At 43.2% G+C, this 18236-nt stretch overlaps 1 protein-coding gene across 1 annotated transcript in view; it reads right to left on the minus strand.

Annotated features, from left to right (window-relative positions):
- Positions 1–1693: 1693 nt before the first annotated feature.
- LOC135254144 (uncharacterized) overlaps positions 1694–18236 on the minus strand; it is a 34919-nt gene continuing 18376 nt past the window's right edge. The window contains exons 2-6 of the mRNA XM_064334121.1: positions 4605–4894; positions 4214–4415; positions 3610–3736; positions 2741–3239; positions 1694–2674 (exon numbers count right to left, since the gene is read on the minus strand). Of these exons, the coding sequence (XP_064190191.1) occupies positions 2088–2674; positions 2741–3239; positions 3610–3736; positions 4214–4415; positions 4605–4894 (1705 nt within the window). The 3' untranslated portion in view covers positions 1694–2087. The remainder of the gene's footprint in view (positions 2675–2740; positions 3240–3609; positions 3737–4213; positions 4416–4604; positions 4895–18236) is intronic.

An 18236-nucleotide genomic window follows, 5' to 3' on the forward strand; every position in this document is an offset into this window, starting at 1 on the left:
GGTCACCTGTCACATTTTCCCATGTCTGGCTGTGTATTCAACTTAGCTGTTTTCCATTCTAAATATATTAGGTGTGTTTATGTCGGGATGTATCAACAGTATGAATTTTATGAAAGAACTGCAAAATTAAACTGATTTTACTGAGGAGAGGGTTTGTTTTCTAAGCTGCGTCAATTCATCATGCCAGTAGGATGTCTTGTGTCATAACATGAAAGCAAACTGCTGAATTTCATTAAGCAATAAAGTAACTGTGGAGGGTGCAGAATGAGGTCTCTTTGGATAATTAAGGGCCCTTTGTGTCCATCAGTAAGAAGCAGTTTGCCTCTGAGCCTTTAACTCACTGTGTAGGATTGATTTGGAACACTACAAGTCAAATTACATTTTGAACCTGAATTGTGTGACCCATGAATGGTTGAAGCCCTAAATGGTCGAAGTGTTTACACCAGCAGACGGCTCTGCCAGTATAGATTTGTAAATTGACTTTTAAAAAATATTATCTTGCACAAGTGCATCAGCAGCTAATATTTAGCTAAAATCTTAGGTAGTGCGGGCTTAGACAGGAGAGCCTGGGTTGCATATTTACAAATGAGTCATGTGTTCTTCCTTTTTACTCAAGGTTTACATAAAATAAATGTTGAGTTTTGTGTGTACTGCTGTTCTTTATCTACATTTTGCCCAATCTTATAAAATTATTCATTATAATTTGCAGGAAAAGTAGATTGGAAAGGCCCCCATGACCCTGGGCAATTTTGACAAAATGGTACATTTTTGTTTTCCCAGATGAATCCCAAGGATTCTGAGTAAAGCAATATTTGGGAGGAGATGAGACTCAACAAGAAGGGGATTATTATGGATTTTCAGTCATTCGATAGGTTCTTTGCAAAAAAAGAAAGAAACGCAGCTCTCTATTGAGAGCCACCATACGTCTGCGAATCTGTAAATTTAATTTAACATGTGATTTAAATTAAATGGCCCAGTTTCTACCACAGTTGTTGCTAGGCAAAATGGTTGCTATCCAGGGAGCACCCATTTTACAGTTAGAAATACAAGATTTTCCTGGCTCCTTTTTCTCACACTAAGAGGTTGATATAGTGCTCTCTGAAGCCACATGTTAAGCAGTCAACACAATGAGGTAATTATCTCCATTAATCATTCAGTTACCACAGGGTTGTCTGCTCTCATCTCAGAGAGATCATGTGGATACCAGCATCTGAGATACCATCACTCCACCAATTTCAACTAATGAGTAACCGTGTTCCTGATCATATAAGTGATTATTAAGTGATTTAGTTTTGGGTCCGAACAAAAACCTGCACCCACATTGGCCCTTTTTGGATATAACGGGACACCCTTGCAGCCAAAGCCCACTGAATGCCGCTTAACTTGGTTACATTCCTTTTATTGCTTACCTCTGATTACTGCAATTGGAGCACTTATTACAATGCCTTGAGGATACAGATTGAAACACTTAAAAATTTCCCAAGTCTAACATTCTGGAAAAACCATAGCTTCATTTTTGCAGGCCTTGGCAGTACATAACTACTTGATTAGACAGCTGCATACAGCTACTTTTTTCTGCTATACAAAGAATTAGCTAGCTACCTATGTAACTATTTCTATGTTAATATAATAATTGTATTCACGGTGGGAACCTCAGTAATCAACATTTCAGATTATATATAGGTGGTTAATCTTGAGATATATTACATTACATTACATTACAGGCATTTAGCAGACGCTCTTATCCAGAGCGACGTACAACAAGTGCATTAGTTCAAGGTGCAGAGGTACAAAAGAAACACACTAGAGTGAAGTAAAGATCGTAGTGCCAGAAGTGACCACATAGATCAGGACTCCAACCCTGTAGGGTAACCTGTTCAGCAAACAAACAAACAATCCTGCCAGGTACAAACTAGCACTGAAATCACATTTGCCTAATCAAAATCAGACAAAAACAATCCTGCCAAATAAAAACTAACGTGATCGTATTAGCCTAACTAGGTACATTGAGCTAAACTATAGGCTAGGGAGGGGTGGGGAGAGGTGCAGCCTGAAGAGATGAGTCTTTAGTCTGCGTTTGAAGGTAGTCAAATTCTCTGCTGTTCTGACCGCCACGGGGAGGTCATTCCATCAGCGAGGGGCCAGGACAGACAGCAGACGCGAGCGGGAAGTACAGACACGAAGAGGGGGAGGTTCCAAGCGTCCAGAGGTGGCAGAACGGAGAGGTCTGGCTGGTGTGTAGGGTCTGATGATCGTCTGGATGTATCCTGGTGCTGACCCCTTAGCTGCCTGGTATGCAAGCACCAAGGTCTTAAATTTGATGCGAGCCATAACAGGCAGCCAGTGGAGGTCAGTGAGCAGGGGGGTGACATGGGAATGTCTGGGGAGGTTGTAGACCAGACGCGCTGCAGCATTCTGGATGAGCTGCAGGGGTCTGATGGCGGATTCTGGAGTTGCAGCAGCGAGTTGCAGTAGTCCAGGCGGGACAGGACCATCGCTTGAACCAGGAGCTGGGTTGCGTAGGTGGTGAGGAAGGGACGGATTCTCCGGATGTTGTACAGGAAGAACCTGCACGTTCGACTCACCGCCGTGATGTTCTGGGAGAGGGACAGTCTGTTGTCCATCACCACTCCGAGGTTTTTTGCGGTGGGTGATGATGACACCACGGTGTCCCCTAGGGAAATGGAAAAGTCAAGGAGGTTAGAGGATGGGGCAGGGATGAAGATCATCTCTGTCTTACCTGGGTTCAGCTTAAGATGGTGGTTATCCATCCAGCTCTGGATGTCCCTCAGGCAAGCAGAGATGCGAGCGGAGACCTGTGTGTCAGAGGGGGGGAAGGAGAGAAAGAGTTGGGTGTCATCGGCATAACAATGATAGGACAACCCATGGGCAGAGATTACAGGACCAAGAGATTGGGTGTACAGGGAGAATAGGAGGGGACCAAAGACTGAGCCCTGGGGAACTCCTGTGGCAAGGGGGCGAGGTGCCGATACTGCACCAGCCCAGGCGACTTGGAAGGAGCGACCGGAGAGGTAGGACTCGATCCAGTCTAGTGCTGTGCCACAGATCCCCATAGCTGCCAGGGAGGACAGGAGGATGGGGTGGTCGACTGTGTCGAAGGCAGCAGAAACGTCGAGGAGGATCAGGACAGACGAATGGGAGGCTGCTTGTGCGGCGTGAAGCGACTCACTGACCGAGAGGAGTACGGTCTCTGTCAAGTGGCCAGGTCTGAAGCCGGACTGGTGGGGGTCTAGGAGGTTGTTCAGTAAGAGAAAAGAGGAGAGTTGGTTAGAAGCAGCTTGTTAAATTGTTTTGGATAAAAAAGGGAGAAGGGAAACAGGACGGTAGTTCTGGATGACGGAGGGATCCAGAGTGGGCTTTTTCAGCAGTGGGGTGATGTGGGCCAGCTTGAAGGAAGAGGGGAAACATCCAGAAGACAAGGAGGAGTTCACAAGGGAGGTGACAAACAGAAGGATGTCAGGTGTGATAGTCTGGAGGAGAGGAAGGGATAGGGTCAAGAGCACAGGTGGTAGGGCGGTGGGAGAGTAGGAGCTGGGAAACATCAGAGTCAGTGAGGGGAGATAAAGTGGAGAAACAAGGGGAGGGAACAGAGAGGGGGGAGTGGGGAAGGGTGGTGGTGGACGTGAAGGAGCTGCGGATGTCTGCAATCTTCTCATTGAAGAAAACCGCAAAGTCATCTGCAGCGAGGGAGGACTGAGGTGGGGGAGGAGGAGTGCTGAGGAGAGAAGAGAAAATGGAGAACAGTTGATGAGGGATTTATGAATTTTTGTTTGATAATAATTAGTTTTAGCAGAGGTTACAGCAGTAGAAAATGTAGCTAGTATGGACTGGTAGGCAGACAGGTCAGATTGAGCCATGGATTTCCTCCACTTCCTCTCCGCTGCACGTAGGCTGGCCCGGTTGGTTCGGAGGGGGTCAGACATCCATGGACTGGGAGGGGACAAGCCTGCAGACTAGGGGACAGAGAGAGTCAAGTGCTGAGGAGAGCGAGGAAGACAGAGCAGAGGATGCAGAGTCAGTGGGAAGGTTGGAGAAGGATTCAAGAGGGGGGAGTGAAGCAGTGACACTAGAAGCGAGAGAGGAGGGAGAGAGGGAGCGCAGGTTACGGCGGACCATGATAGTAGGAGTGGATGGAGGGGAGGGAGGGAGGGGAGCAAGAGGGAGGGAGAAGGAAATGAAGTGGTGGTCTGACTGGTGCAGAGGGATCACTGTGGGATCGGAGGAGGAGCAATTCCTCAGGATGACCAGGTCTAGGAGGTTGCCAGCTTTGTGTGTTGGTGGGGAGTGCATCAGGGAGAGGTCGAATGAGTGGAGTAGGGGCAGGAAGACTGCAGAGTGGGAGACATCAAGGTGGATGTTGAAGTCTCCCAGGAGGATCAGTGGGGTGCCATCCTCTGGGAAGGAGCTGAGCAGGGTGTCGAGCTCATCGAGGAAGCTTCCCAGGGGCCCTGGAGGGCGATAGATAACAGCAATATACAAGTTAACAGGATAGGTGATTGAGACAGAGTGGTATTCAAAGGTAGAGACGGAGAGGTGAGAGAGGGGGAGAACAGAGAATTTCCAGGAGGGAGAGATCAGCAAACCTGTGCCCCCACCATGGCCAGACGGGCAGGGGGTATGAGAGAAGGAGAAGGAGGAGGAGAGGGCTGCAGTGGTTGCAGTGTTGCCTGGTGTGATCCAGGTCTCAGTGAGGGTAAGGAAATGTAGAGAGAGGAGGGACGCGTAGGCCAAAATTAAGTCAGCCTTCCACGTAGCAGACTGGCAGTTCCATAGCCCTCCTGCGACTATGAAGTTGTCACAGAAGGTCAATGAGGGATAGCAAAGGTTGGAGAGGTTCCGTCGCCGCGGGGGGCCTCGCCTGCGGAAGCGAGTTCTGTAGGGGAGAGAACAGGTTGGGATGGGGTTGACACATAGCATAGCAGTGAGGACAGGGAGTAGTGAGAGGAAGGGTGATGGCAGAAGGATAGAGATGCAATAACACTAACTGGGAGGGAGCGACGCTAGCGTCGCTCCAAGCCAGACTACAAGCCCTGCCAATTACCAAATGAATAGCAGCTGATGACTGAGCAATTACCCCACAAGCCAAGCAGCTAACTAGCTCCACACAATACCTGCCTAATGCAGTTAGAGCAAATGAGACTAATAAAATACTACACAAACAAACACCTAAACTAATGCTGGGTAAACTACAAAACAGGTAGAAGTCTAATCTAGCTACACTATTGGCAAAAAACAGATACTTAGCCCGCTCTAGGAGAACTTCTGCAGGTCCTGCACAGCTGAGTCCAGTTGCACTTTTTATATATATATATATATAAACAACAACAACAAGGGTTGTTTCTGCTCAGCTGCTGGGGCCCCCTGCAGTCTTGGCGAGTGTGTGGGATATGTTAAGCCATCTCTGGAAATACCCTTTCACTCCACCTCTACCAACCATGGGACATTATTGTAAATAGCCCTTGGATAACAAACCCAGTTAAATTTCAGGTAGGAGAGCCAGAAAAGTATGGAGAGAAAGAAAGGACAAAAAGGAAGGCAGAAAAGACAAAAACACTGCCCTTGTTGCAGTATCACAGTGTGCGCACCTTTTGTCCTTCCTTCCAGTACTGTTAGCCCTGCGCTACCATGGTGGGATGCCGGCGTTGTCAAGTCCCTATGTGAGTCCTCCGCTTTGTTTGAAGCACAGGTGCGAAAGAACACGACACTCTATTGAGGTAGTGTCACAAAGAATGGCGTAGCACATATGTTCATTAAAGCGCAACAAGGGCATGAAACGTGCGCACGAGGAATTCGTGGACCGCCGCCGCGCTTAATTGGTTGTTTTATGAGAGGACATCATTGTTCGCATCGCAGCTGGAAGTCATAGCCGCTGTTGATTATGCCTTCATCTGGCCTTGAGCAATTGTGATACAGTTTTTCATCCCCAGGAGTAGAGGGGGTGGGTGTTGAGAAGTTGAATAATATGGTGAGTGGGGAGGAGGCTTTGTCTTTGGAATGATAATGACCACAGGGGTCAAAACATTTTCTCTTTTCCTCTTTCAAAAGACGAAGAAAGATACAGGAGCTGAATTTCAGAACACTGGCCTGTTGATCACGTTGCAGAGGGAAATGGGAATGAAAGGATTGTCATATAGAAACCTTCACTGTTTGGGCAAATGTAATTCAATAGTGACGCGAGTGGGAAATGCAGTACATTTGCAAGACTGTCTGACCTTTTCTTCCCTCTTTTTGTTCCCCTGCTTTTCAAGCAAATTGTCAGTGACTGGATTTATTAAACACAAAGACAAATTCATTTTAAATTGATTACTGAATACAACAAGAATTGTTTGCCTTTGAATTGTCTTTTATTAAATGCCTAAAATGTATGAATTTCTAATAAGGACAAGGAGGAAAAGGTTTTAAAGGTTTTTTTAATCAGATTAAAAACTGCACATATAATTAAAACTGAAAAAAAAATCAGTCATTGGTACACATGTCATTTTTGACTGAATAAATTGGATAACTTTTTAAAGCATCAATCAATGCAACAAACGGTCATGTGGGGATAAAAAAAAAAAACTTTTAAAATTTAGATTTAAAAAGTAACTCTCAAAAGCACTGTGTGCAGGTTTCACATCCTCATTTGTTTTTTGGTTTTGGCTTCAAGAGAATTCCCAGAAGAAAATAACTGGGAAACCATTGTGAAATGTTTAACAGACCTTAAATGAAGTTGACCATTTGCCGATGACCAGCCCTGAGTAGCAGGGCTATTGGGTATTGATCAAACTCCCCACAGCTTTCAAAATCAAGGAGCTACTCTGGATTTGTATCAGTGCTCTCCCATTATATTTCTGGAAACTGTGTTGCTATAAACACAGAAATTTTACCAAACAAAGACTACTACCCAAGCATGTTATATTATCGAACCACTTATGTGTCTGTCTGATGAAGGTGATGTATTTATCACTGGCGTAGACGCAGCTGGGCCAGGAAGGGCCATGGCCGCCTAAACAGTATCCCGGGCCACCCATAAGATAAGATAAGACCCCTTGGGTTGATTTGTCCTCTGCATTTGGTTCATACTTAGGAGCAGTGGGCAGCCACAGTGCAGTGAGGCAGGGCACCTCCCAACTCCAGTTTTGAGGCCAGTGCCTTCGTCAAGGGCAGTGGCAGTATACCTAACCTGACATGCATGTCTTCTGGTGTGGCAAGAAACCGGAGCTCAGAGGAAACCCACGTGAACACGGGGAGAACATGTAAACTCGAAGAGGATCTGGCCGGCTGGGAATCGAACCCGGAACCTCCTTCCTGCGAGGCAGCAGTGCTAACCGCTACTTTGGCGAAACTACCACTCCGCAGTCACACCCCCACCCCGCCCGTCACCCACCACCCTCCCCGCATGATGACAATCCGGTCCCCATGATTGCAGTCCAATCTCTTAAACCATGCTGGAAATGCCCCTGGTTCTGACCCACCTAGTTATATGCAAGCCCAACTACATTAATATTTCTGCCTATGCTACTGATAATTATAAGTTAAATATTACTTTCATGCCAATTGCACCAGAACGACATTATAATTGATTAGGCATAAAGGCTGTTACATATAGTGCCATTGCTAAACTGCAACATATTCATTTTCCTGATTCCAAACATATGGATGGCAAAGGCTTGCACCCAATCTGAACTAAATGTAATAAACTTTATTTTCAAATTTTTTTATTTTCATTAATTTTCTTCTGCAGTAAAGGTAAGGTAAGGTGGGTAAAGGTAAAATGGGCTCACTTTCCATGATTTTGTGTTTAACAGCAGCAAAAATATCAGAAAAAGGCTATGTATTTTACATTGGATTTACTTTCAAATGGTAATTTTATAAATCAAAATCCAAGGCGGGTTTATGGGAATAGTGACATTGCTAGTCTTTTGAAGTTAATGCACACAGTGTGCAGTGCATTGGCATGCACATACACTTCTCAGAAGCACACACTAAAATGAGAAGGCAGTTTTGTAAATGAGGATCATTGGATGTTCTGCCAAATTTGCTAAAAGGTTTGTTAAATATGAGCCATCTAATTTGCAACACCATAAGCTCTAAAAAGAAACCAATTTTTTCCTTGTTCAAAGCCAGAGTAAACAGAAAAAAATATTATTAACCATAGCAAGCTGGGATTGCTTAAACACTGAAATATTAGACATTGTAAATAAATATGAAAGGACTCAAGGGGGTATTTCTCTCAAACTTGCCCCATTTTACTCCATATAAAATTATATCAGCTGGCAATTTAACATAAAAAATTGGATCATCTCATTATTCTGATAAGTTGAGCTCTACTGAATGAACAAAGTGAAACTAATGCCATGTGTGGTCACCTCCTAGGGTTTTGTTAATATTTAATGTTAATCCACTAACCAGTTTCCCATAATAAGAGGAACAGCTTGATCTCAACACTGAAAGACAGCACGGACAGGCTGTTGATAATATTCAATGTTTCTATGCAAAACTGTGGCAAGGAGTCTTTTAACATTATCCGACTGCTTGATCTGCAGAAAATGGCTCCACCAGCGCCTGGTTGTCAAGTAAACATTTATTTTTGGTTCAACAGATCATTCCACATAGTATGCCTTAAACCAATACACTCCAATTTGCTGAATCAGCACTGCTGATATTTACAAGGATTCTGGTACACAACTTAAACTAACAATGTAAAAATAATTATCAATTTTACAGTAAAATACTGGCTCCGGGTAGCTGGAACTCTATATCAGGCTGTATATCTAACAAATGTTAGAAGTATTACAGCGTTTCACTGTAGATAATACAATTATTTACACTTAAGCTGTAGGCAGTTTGTTACCTTCACTATTTCTACAGTGTACTAAATTAAATGTTTCTATTTCCTGCTGCTTGCTGTAAGTATAAGGAAATAAAATGGCATTTACTTATTTTTATTCTGGAAATAATTATATCTGCGAGGGTAGAATCTCAGTGTAATTAATTGAATGGTATGATCATGATTATATTTATTATATTTGCAATAACATTCAGAATTGTTTCACAAACAGTATCTTATTGGTTTTTATTAGTCCTATTTGGATGGTAGCAATCTTGCTTCCGATTCAGTCTTTTACGGGTTGTTGTGTTTGTTAATTATAACCTGCAGTAATCCTTCTTTAGTTAAACTGCATAATTACCTGTTTTGCATAAGACAGTCAGTGGTTCAGTCATTAATTTTCCATTGATAGTCACCACAGCTGGGGCAGGAGAGTTTCTGCACTCAGTGGTCTTCATTTAATGCTAATAATTCTGACCCTCAGCCTTATTCTGTCTTATTACCTGTCATTAGAATGGTATATAAAATAAAAAAAATATTTTATACTAAGAATGTACTTTTTTCCTTCTCTGTTTTCATGTCGAATGCAGCTCCTGGTGCCGATGATCACACCACCATGACAGCTAGATGAATGGCACTAGTTTCTCCTCTGAGCCCAAGGTTACAGTTACAGCAAACCTTTGCAATGAAATCAGCATGAGAGGTGCGGCACAGAGGGAGCTTGTGATCTCTGACAAGTTGTAAACCTTGAAATATGTTTCCTCGGCACGTGCCGAACTCCCCTTGTGCTTACATGTGCGTTGCACGCCCAAATAAAACACTCACGGTTGTTTTTCTTTAAAGCGCATGTATCAGCAGCATGAGACACCACCGTATCAGTTCACGTTTATTCATAGTCCCATCTTACTTCATGTCGTGAGTACTAAAGTGTAAGTGGTGTGAGAACACGTGTAAGCCTTTAACGTTCACGCATCCCGACATAAACATGAATACAAAATAATAATACAAAAAGAAAAAAGTTTAATTGTGATACAAGTGTCATGTGCTTATCTGTCCTGGCTCTTTTGGGAGCCTGAAGTCAAGGCCCTTTCTATGGTTTCCAAAAGCCATTATTCAAATGACTTGGTAACAAGATTTTCACATTGGCATTTCTCCCCACGTTGCAATGCCTCCAATAAGTTGATCACAGTGGTTTCTATTCCCTAAGTGATTCATAAAGTATTAAAGAAATAAGCCTACACTATTGGTGGAACCTTATCAATCTAGATGTTTTGTTTTCATGTACATAGCCTCAAAGTATGATGTTAAAAGCTGAAATGCATACTCAGAAATTAAATTCCTGGTCTGGAGGTCAGTGCAGCAACAACTGCAAATAATGGAAGTAGGCCAGCCAGTAGGAGCCCTGTTTGGATGGTATGAATAATTTTGGTGTGATATTGATGCTGAATTTGTATTTATGCACTCTCATTTCATCATTCACCTTATATTGTTTTACATCTTTTCTCTCTTCTCTGCCATATTAATAAAGCTGTACTCTAAACAGGCACTAATCAGGTATTTTAATATTAGCTTTCTGTGGTTTAACACTTTGGACATGTAGTGGAACACTGTATACTTGTACTATGTATTTATACGACCCAATGTGCCCAGTTAGGCACACGCCTCTGCTGCAGACAAGATCTGTATTGCATTGTCCAGGTGTCCCTCCCCCCATACACCCTTCTAGTACTATTCCAAATATGCATGTGGACAAGCCTCTGATCCACTCTGTAGTGACCCCACCCCCACAGCTGGTTCAGCCCAAAAACAGCCCCATTGTATCCTACTGCCCAGCCCAACACCCCGTCCTTATTGCAATATGTTTTCAGAGCAGATCATCCAGTGTGTTGAATTCAACATAAGTCTCCACTTCTCCCTCCGTCCCTCTGCGTGGTTTGCACCCCTGTTCCATGGACAGTGGCCCCAATTTCATGTTCTCTTCCGATCGCATTAGGCAGCCAGAGTTGCCCATTTAGTGTGTAAACATCCACACTGCCCCCCCTGCCAAACCCAAGGTTGTGGACACAATCATGTCTAAAAAGGTTAATCACGCTGAAGCATTCCTATCCATGCCAACTGCTCCCTGCTTTCGGCCTTTCGGTCTCTCCTTGTTGTTGCCCCCCCAACCCCCCCCCCCCCTCCCAGGACAGGATTGACACTGTTCTCATCTTCTAATTCCGATCACTCTGCTAAGATAAATTAGATCACATGACCTTTCTCAATTATCTTGAATCCCTCCAGTGCACTAAAAACAATAGCTCCTTTACCTTCTTCATCTTCTACCCGTCAACTACGTCAATCACGTAAGTCTGTGATGCTCACATTCATGACATTCCCTTGGGCCCTCAAGACCTTCAGAATTCCTTTTCCATTAAAGGTTCCTGAAGGTACACAGGTCTCAAATCTCCACCTCATCTCCACCAATTACACAGCTGTTTTACGCATTGGACTAAGCAAAGCATGCTCATGACAGGAGTGTAGCACATGGTAAGAACTAATTTGACGAAAGGTCAATTCGATCCGGTAGGACACTGCGTTGTACCTTGGCAGGTACTAACCAAATGCTTCATATATATCAGCTGTAAAGGATACATAATGCTATGAAAAAAGTTGTGTAGTCCTGGATGAGCGTGTAAAGCCTAAATGAATGTAATGTAATAATGTAATGAAGGGTGACACAAACTGCTCTTCAAATGTAACTTGATGCATGTCATCTGACTCAATCCTCAGAAAAAAAAAAATTCTCCCCATACTTCTTACATTATATTGTTATGAAATGTTTGGTTGCCATTCTGTTTAATATTAATACCGCTAGTTCCGCGATAGGGGTTGAATAACGTAATTGAGAAAATTGGATCGTGTGGCCCCCCCTCGTGGTTGTGTGCCCCCAGCGGTTGTGGCCCTAAACAACTGCATAGACCGTTTATGCCACGGGCCGGCCCTGTGTGCTGTGGTAATGAGACTTTTATATGGCTTTAGGAAGACTTGTTGTGAGACCAGGTTCACTCGTTATTTTAATATAAAGTGCTAATAAAACAATACTAGATATCTGGTGCACCAGGACAGTACCGGTATACAAATGCACTAAAACACAAATTGAACACAGTATAAAAGAGAAAAAAAAAAGTTACAAATAAATAGACAATGTGCAATCCCTCCAAAAATACATACTTTAATGAAAAAATAAATAAATAAATAGATAAACCGGTCACATTATTCATTCGTTGTTTAGACACACACAATGTTTTTACCCACACACACACACGCACAGGCACATCACATACCCAAGACGACGCATGCACACACACATGCTACACACACACACACACGCACAGGCACATCCACACCCAAACACGCACGCACACGCACACACACACGCACACATACACTGGCAAATCCACACCCACACACTCATACAGACACACAGGCACATCCACACCCAAACACGCATGCACACATACACAGGCATATCCACACCCACACACTAACACACACACACACACACACACACACACAGGCACATCCACACACACACGCACACACACACACAAACAGGGCCAAGGAGCATTTAACCAACCAATGCATTTAAAATTAAATCATTAATATTAATTTTATATTCTGCCTTGAGTGCATGCTGCTCAGCTGACAGAAATAGAGCAAGGCCAAAGCCTGCTATTTTTTCTTATATATGCCAACCACAGCCAAGTAAAAAAGATGAAAACCAAGGCAAGTCATTACAATGAGGCACTCTATCCACTGCATATTCTAACATAATCTTTCCTTCACTGTGTTGCCCTTGATTAATTGCCCATGAAATATGAATCAATACGAAATTTCAAAGCAATCATGGTTGCAATTAGAAATAAATTGACATAGTTATGGGGGTGACAACAGTAGAGGGAAACAATAATCCTGGTTTTAAGAGAGAAGGCGAAAGGGGGGAAAGTTTGATAAGCAAGTTTAAAAAGCTTGTAACAAAATGGCATGCCCTGTATGGGTATTTGCCGGCAGATAAATGGCAGTAAAGGAGATTTGTTTTGTGCACAGCAGCCTTAATGAATGAAATACATTCCAAATCAAACAAAAAAAGAAGGAAAAAAGCAAGATCGAAAATTTTTATTTACCTACAGTCTTACCTGAGATCTGCACCTGCATACAATAACATGATATGCACTCTAGATAACATTAAATAAATATTTGTAATCACTTAATCAACCACTCAAATACCTTAGAGGTTTAATGGCTGTGTTCTACTTTAGCCCCTGTGCTTTCATTACCCTTATCATTCAGTTATGCATGTGTATACATCCCCCTTATCGTGCATGTCCTAACGATTAAGGATCCAATTTGAGGAACCAAAAAGAGTTTAGAGGTTTTCCAGGTCCTTGAAAGCCAACTTTGACCATACCAGCACCTTTGCTAGCTACTCATTAAGGTGTCTCCGACTACATTACGTTAGATGTGGCACAAACTCACTGATAGTATGCAGTAGGAAATAAACCAATCCAAACAACATCCTAAAAGTTCATATAAGTGCTATAGAGCACTCCTAACCTGTAGATCTACTGCCTGCCTGGCACCCCTTATTATCAGTGTCTCTTCACTAATTGGCAATTCTATCGATAAATATGTCCCCCCAACTATAGTTTCTGCAATATATCTAAGTCTCCTGATTAGCTTGAAAAAATTAACAACCGCTAATAAGAACAGGGAAACATCATGTGGAGTTATTGGGTTTCCAGCTAAACAGACACAAGAGCAGGAGAGAGGGTCAGCCCTGCTTCGCAACCTGCTGTAAATTGAATAGATTAGTGATGAAAGCCAATTGAAACTATAGTCATCATTTTTATACCATAGTTAAGGATTCAGAACCAAACCCACTGTGTCTTCGTAATATCTACAAGAGCGGTATTTACACTTTTCAAAACCCCATTTAGCATCAATTTTAGCAAGTGAGTAAGTAAAAAACAAACAAACAAAATAAATAAATAAATAAATATCAAATAAAAACAGCTATTCTGACTGCTGTGCATATTAGGCTCCATTCATCCTGTCTGATCAGAGTCCATTAATTTTGTAAAATAAAGTTCTGATCACAAGAAATGTAACATACAGTACACATTCTGTGAAGACTAAGGAAGGCTGGCCTTCATATAATTTCTAAAATTTCTAATCATTTCCTACACTGGCAACACAGCATCGTTAGCTAAAATACTCAGGGCAACATTTCATGAAATCTTAATTTAATGCTTGTAATGGAACCTCTAAATGAACATTTCCTCATCAATAATTCAGAGGGCACCAAATTCTTTCCTCCTTCAAGTAAATCTCAAACTGGCGGAAATCTCTGCATTAATATTTCATAGTTTTCTGTTTGGACTGTTCACATGGTCAATAATTTCCCCCTATCTCATAGTTTCAGTAATTTGTCCACAATAAAAGGCGATTTTGCAGAATGTGAAAAGACTACAGCTATGTGCTTGCTGTCTGACTGGGATCTAAATGAATGAAACATCTGCTGCACGTGGGGTTTGAGAAAAGCAAAGTAAATCAAAGTTGCTACTTGCATGCCTTCTGTTACATTCCACAAATCATTTTCTACGAGCAGCATAAATCACAAGGAACAACTTACAGTAATAAATGAATAAAACCAAATAATTAAATGGAACATAAGTCTGTTTTTAGGGGGTGGGGGGGGGGGGGGTTAACTATTAACTGAGAGAAATAGAATGTCTTGAATGCAGACAGCTCTGTAGAGATATGGCTAAAGATCTACACTGAAACTTACGGTTTTGTTCATGGCAACCTGAACACTGTTTGTATCCTTCAGCCAGCCAACTTCACCTAAAACGGGTGCAATTACATGATCAAGCTGAGTAAACTGGTTGCAGCGTAGTGTGCTACTCATGGGCTCCTTGCCAGCTATTGTGTATCCGCTTCTGTCAGTGGGGACCGTCGCAGTGGTGGCCAACATGGCTGCCGATTTGGCCAGTTGTTAGCAATGCTGATGTGCCAGGCCACAGCTATGCTAGGTTAGCATTTATGGCATTCTAGGCCACTTGGCTTGTGAAAATAAAAATCCTTTTAAAAAAAGATCCTCTAAAAAAAGAATGCTATTTTGATTCGCTGGAGAGAAAGGAGGACAAATTCTGTGCCCACAGAATAGGCCCAATTGGTGTAAAAGGATGTGAAGATACTGTGTGATACGGGTACTGCGTAGTCTCTTATTTTAGAAAGTGTTCTGCCGTTGTCAGAAGACACTTCAATGGGCTCCAGTGTCCTTGCCCAGGGTTTGGAGATGGGGTTTGTAAATGTCCCTCTGCATCAGATTTATCTGAATTCTACTTTAGTGACTGGACGTGTTGTTGTTGGCGTGCGGCCTTGCCTCCCTGTTAAAGGTGTGTCGTTTATACTGGGTAACGACTTGACTGGCGGAAAGCTGTCGTCAAACCCCGAGGTAGTTGCTGTCCCTGTTGCTTCTCTTAACCCTGATGAGTTGGCGCAGAAATACCCGGAGGTGTTTCCTGCGTGCACGGTTACATGCGCTATGGTACAGAGGCTTAGAAAAGAGAACCCTGATATTGGTTTGGATGGTGGTCTTGATGAAATTAATCTTTGTGACACATTTTTCACCACTACCGTCACTAAGGCTGAATCGGCAAGTGCCTGGGATCAAGGGCTTGGTAAAATGTTTCTGTCTCGTGGACAGCTTGTAGTGGAACAGAGGAAGGATCCCAGTTTGTCCTCTCTCTTTGAAAGTGCGGCGTCTGAAACGGACGCTGAAAATGTGTCTCAGGGGTACTTTGTTTGTGGTGATGTCCTTATGCGTAGGTGGAGACCCTCTACAGCGCTGGAACAGGACACATGGCGTATTGTATACCAGATTGTAGTTCCTTCACCATATCGGTCTGAGGTCTTAGGTTTAGCTCATGACAGTTTGTTAGCCGGTCACCTCGGTGTGAACAAAACCTATGACCGCATTTTGCATCACTTTTATTGGTCTGGTTTAAAGGGGGACGCAGCGCGTTACTGCAGAAGTTGTCATGTGTGCCAACTTGCGGGTAAACCTAATCAAACCATTCCTCCAGCGCCTCTGCATCCGATTCCAGCCATGGGGGAGGCGTTTGAGAGAGTGATTTTAGATCGCGTTGGACCGTTGCCTTGCACTAAATCGGGTAATCAATTCCTGTTGACTATTATGTGTGTCACCACACATTTTCCAGAAGCTATTCCTTAACAGCACCGGTCATTGTGAAGGCTTTGCTTAAATTCTTCTCACTGTTTGGCCTCCCAGAAACTGTGCAGACAGATCAAGGTTCAAATTTTATGTCACGGTTGTTTGCTCAAGTGCTTGAACAACAACATTGCGATTTCACCAGACACTCAAGTCAATGTTGCGAGGGTACTGTTTGGAATTCGAGAGAGATTGGGATTATGGCGTTCCCTTGGTTTTGTTTGCTGCTAGAGAAGCAGTGCAGGAGTCGCTGGGTTTCAGTCCATCAGAGTTGGTCTTCGGGCATACTGTTCACAGTCCCCTGAAGATGTTAAAAGATCACTGAACTTCTGAAACTGAAAGCGCCCCAACTAACTTCTTTGATTTTGTCTCGAATTTCTGGTTCAAGCTCCACAGAGCATGTGAATTGGCTAAAGCAAATCTGGAAACGTCACAAAAGCAAATGAAAACGCGATTTGATCGCCGTGCTGTGGCCCGCTCCTTTAGTGCAGGAGATAAAGTTTTGATTTTATTACCAGTTCCTGGTGCATCGCTGCAGGCTCAGTATAGCGGCCTTTATCGCATAGAAAGAAAAGTGAGTGATTGTGGTTATATACTTGCTACTCCAGACAGAAAAAGGAAAACTCGGTGGTGCCACGTTAACATGCTGAAACTGTATTGTGAACGTGATTCTGACGCGTGCTCGATACTGTTAAACCCGCCTCTCACTCCGTCTGTTACTGTTCCTCCTGTCATTGTGAGTGATGCGGAGTCCAGTGCTGAAATTAATGACCCCAATCTCCAAACCTCACCTGTTCTTTTGAATGAGGGTGCGGTTGTCTCAACCGATTTTGACCAAGATGAAGTGGTTATGCCTTCAAAAGACGTGGTGGAGGGCAGACTCTGACATTCTGAAGTCCTTAATGATTTGGATTTGTTTCTCGTCCACTTGTCTGTATCTGAACGCTTGGATATTGTTGAGGTTATCCAGTCTTATCCCTCGCTATTTCCAACCTAATAAAACATGATATTGATGTTGGAGATTCTCCTCCAATCAAGCAAAACGCATATCGGGTAAATCCAACAAAGCGTTTGTGCTTGTCTAAGGAGGTCGCTTATATGTTGGATAATAAAATCGCTGAGCCCAGTTCAAGTGCGCGGAGTTCCCCGTGTTTGCTGGTTGCTCCGATGGTACTTTTCGCTTCTGCATGGATTATCGCAAAGTAAATGCTGTCAAAAAACCAGTTTCTTTTCCGCTACCCCATATGGACGACTGTGTTGATCGTGTTGGTTCTGCTACTTTTGTTAGCAAGTTCGATCTCCTAAAAGGGTTTTGGAAAATTCCGTTGACCGATCGGGCTACAGAAATATTTGCTTTCGTGACCCCAAATAATTTCCTGCAATACTCCGTTCTGGCTTTCAGCATTAGAAACGCTCCAGCCACATTTCAAAGGTTGGTTAACAAGGTTATTTTGGGGTTGTCAAATTATGAGGCTTATTTGGACCATTTAGTCTTCCATTCCATTTCGTGGGAGGAGCACATTAGCCATATTCGGTCACTTTTTGATTGTTTATCCAGTGCTAACTTAACATTGAATCTGGCCAAGTGTGAGTTTGGCCAAGCCATAGTAACTTACTTGGGAAAGGTTGTTCGACCTGTGGCGTCTAAAATCGAGGAAAATTAATAATTTCCCTGTCCCGACAACCTAGCGTGAATTACGTTGTTTCCTGGGAATGGTAGGATACTACAGGAGTTTTTGTACAAACTTTTCGGCCGTTGCTTCTCCCATAACAAATCTCCTCAGTCCGAAGGTCAGCTTTGTGTGGTCTTCTGACTGTGAATTGGCTTTTGAGCGAGTAAAAGCACTACTCGTCAACGCTCCTATTTTATCTGCTCCAAATTTCACTGTCCCTTTCCAAATTTCTGTGGACGCGAGTGATGTAGGTGCTGGTGCAGTCCTTTTACAGGAAGATAGAAATGATGTGGAGCATCCGGTCTGCTACTTCTCGAGGAAATTTAATGAACACCAATGGGTTTACTCCACTATTGAAAAGGAGGCACTCGCCCTCATCCTCGTACTGCAGTATTTTGAAGTGTACGTTGGGTGTGCTCCTAATCCGGTAGTGGTTTATACTGATCACAATCCGCTCATA

The sequence above is a fragment of the Anguilla rostrata genome, chromosome 4 (genome assembly GCF_018555375.3).
Source record: "Anguilla rostrata isolate EN2019 chromosome 4, ASM1855537v3, whole genome shotgun sequence".
NCBI lineage: Eukaryota > Metazoa > Chordata > Actinopteri > Anguilliformes > Anguillidae > Anguilla > Anguilla rostrata.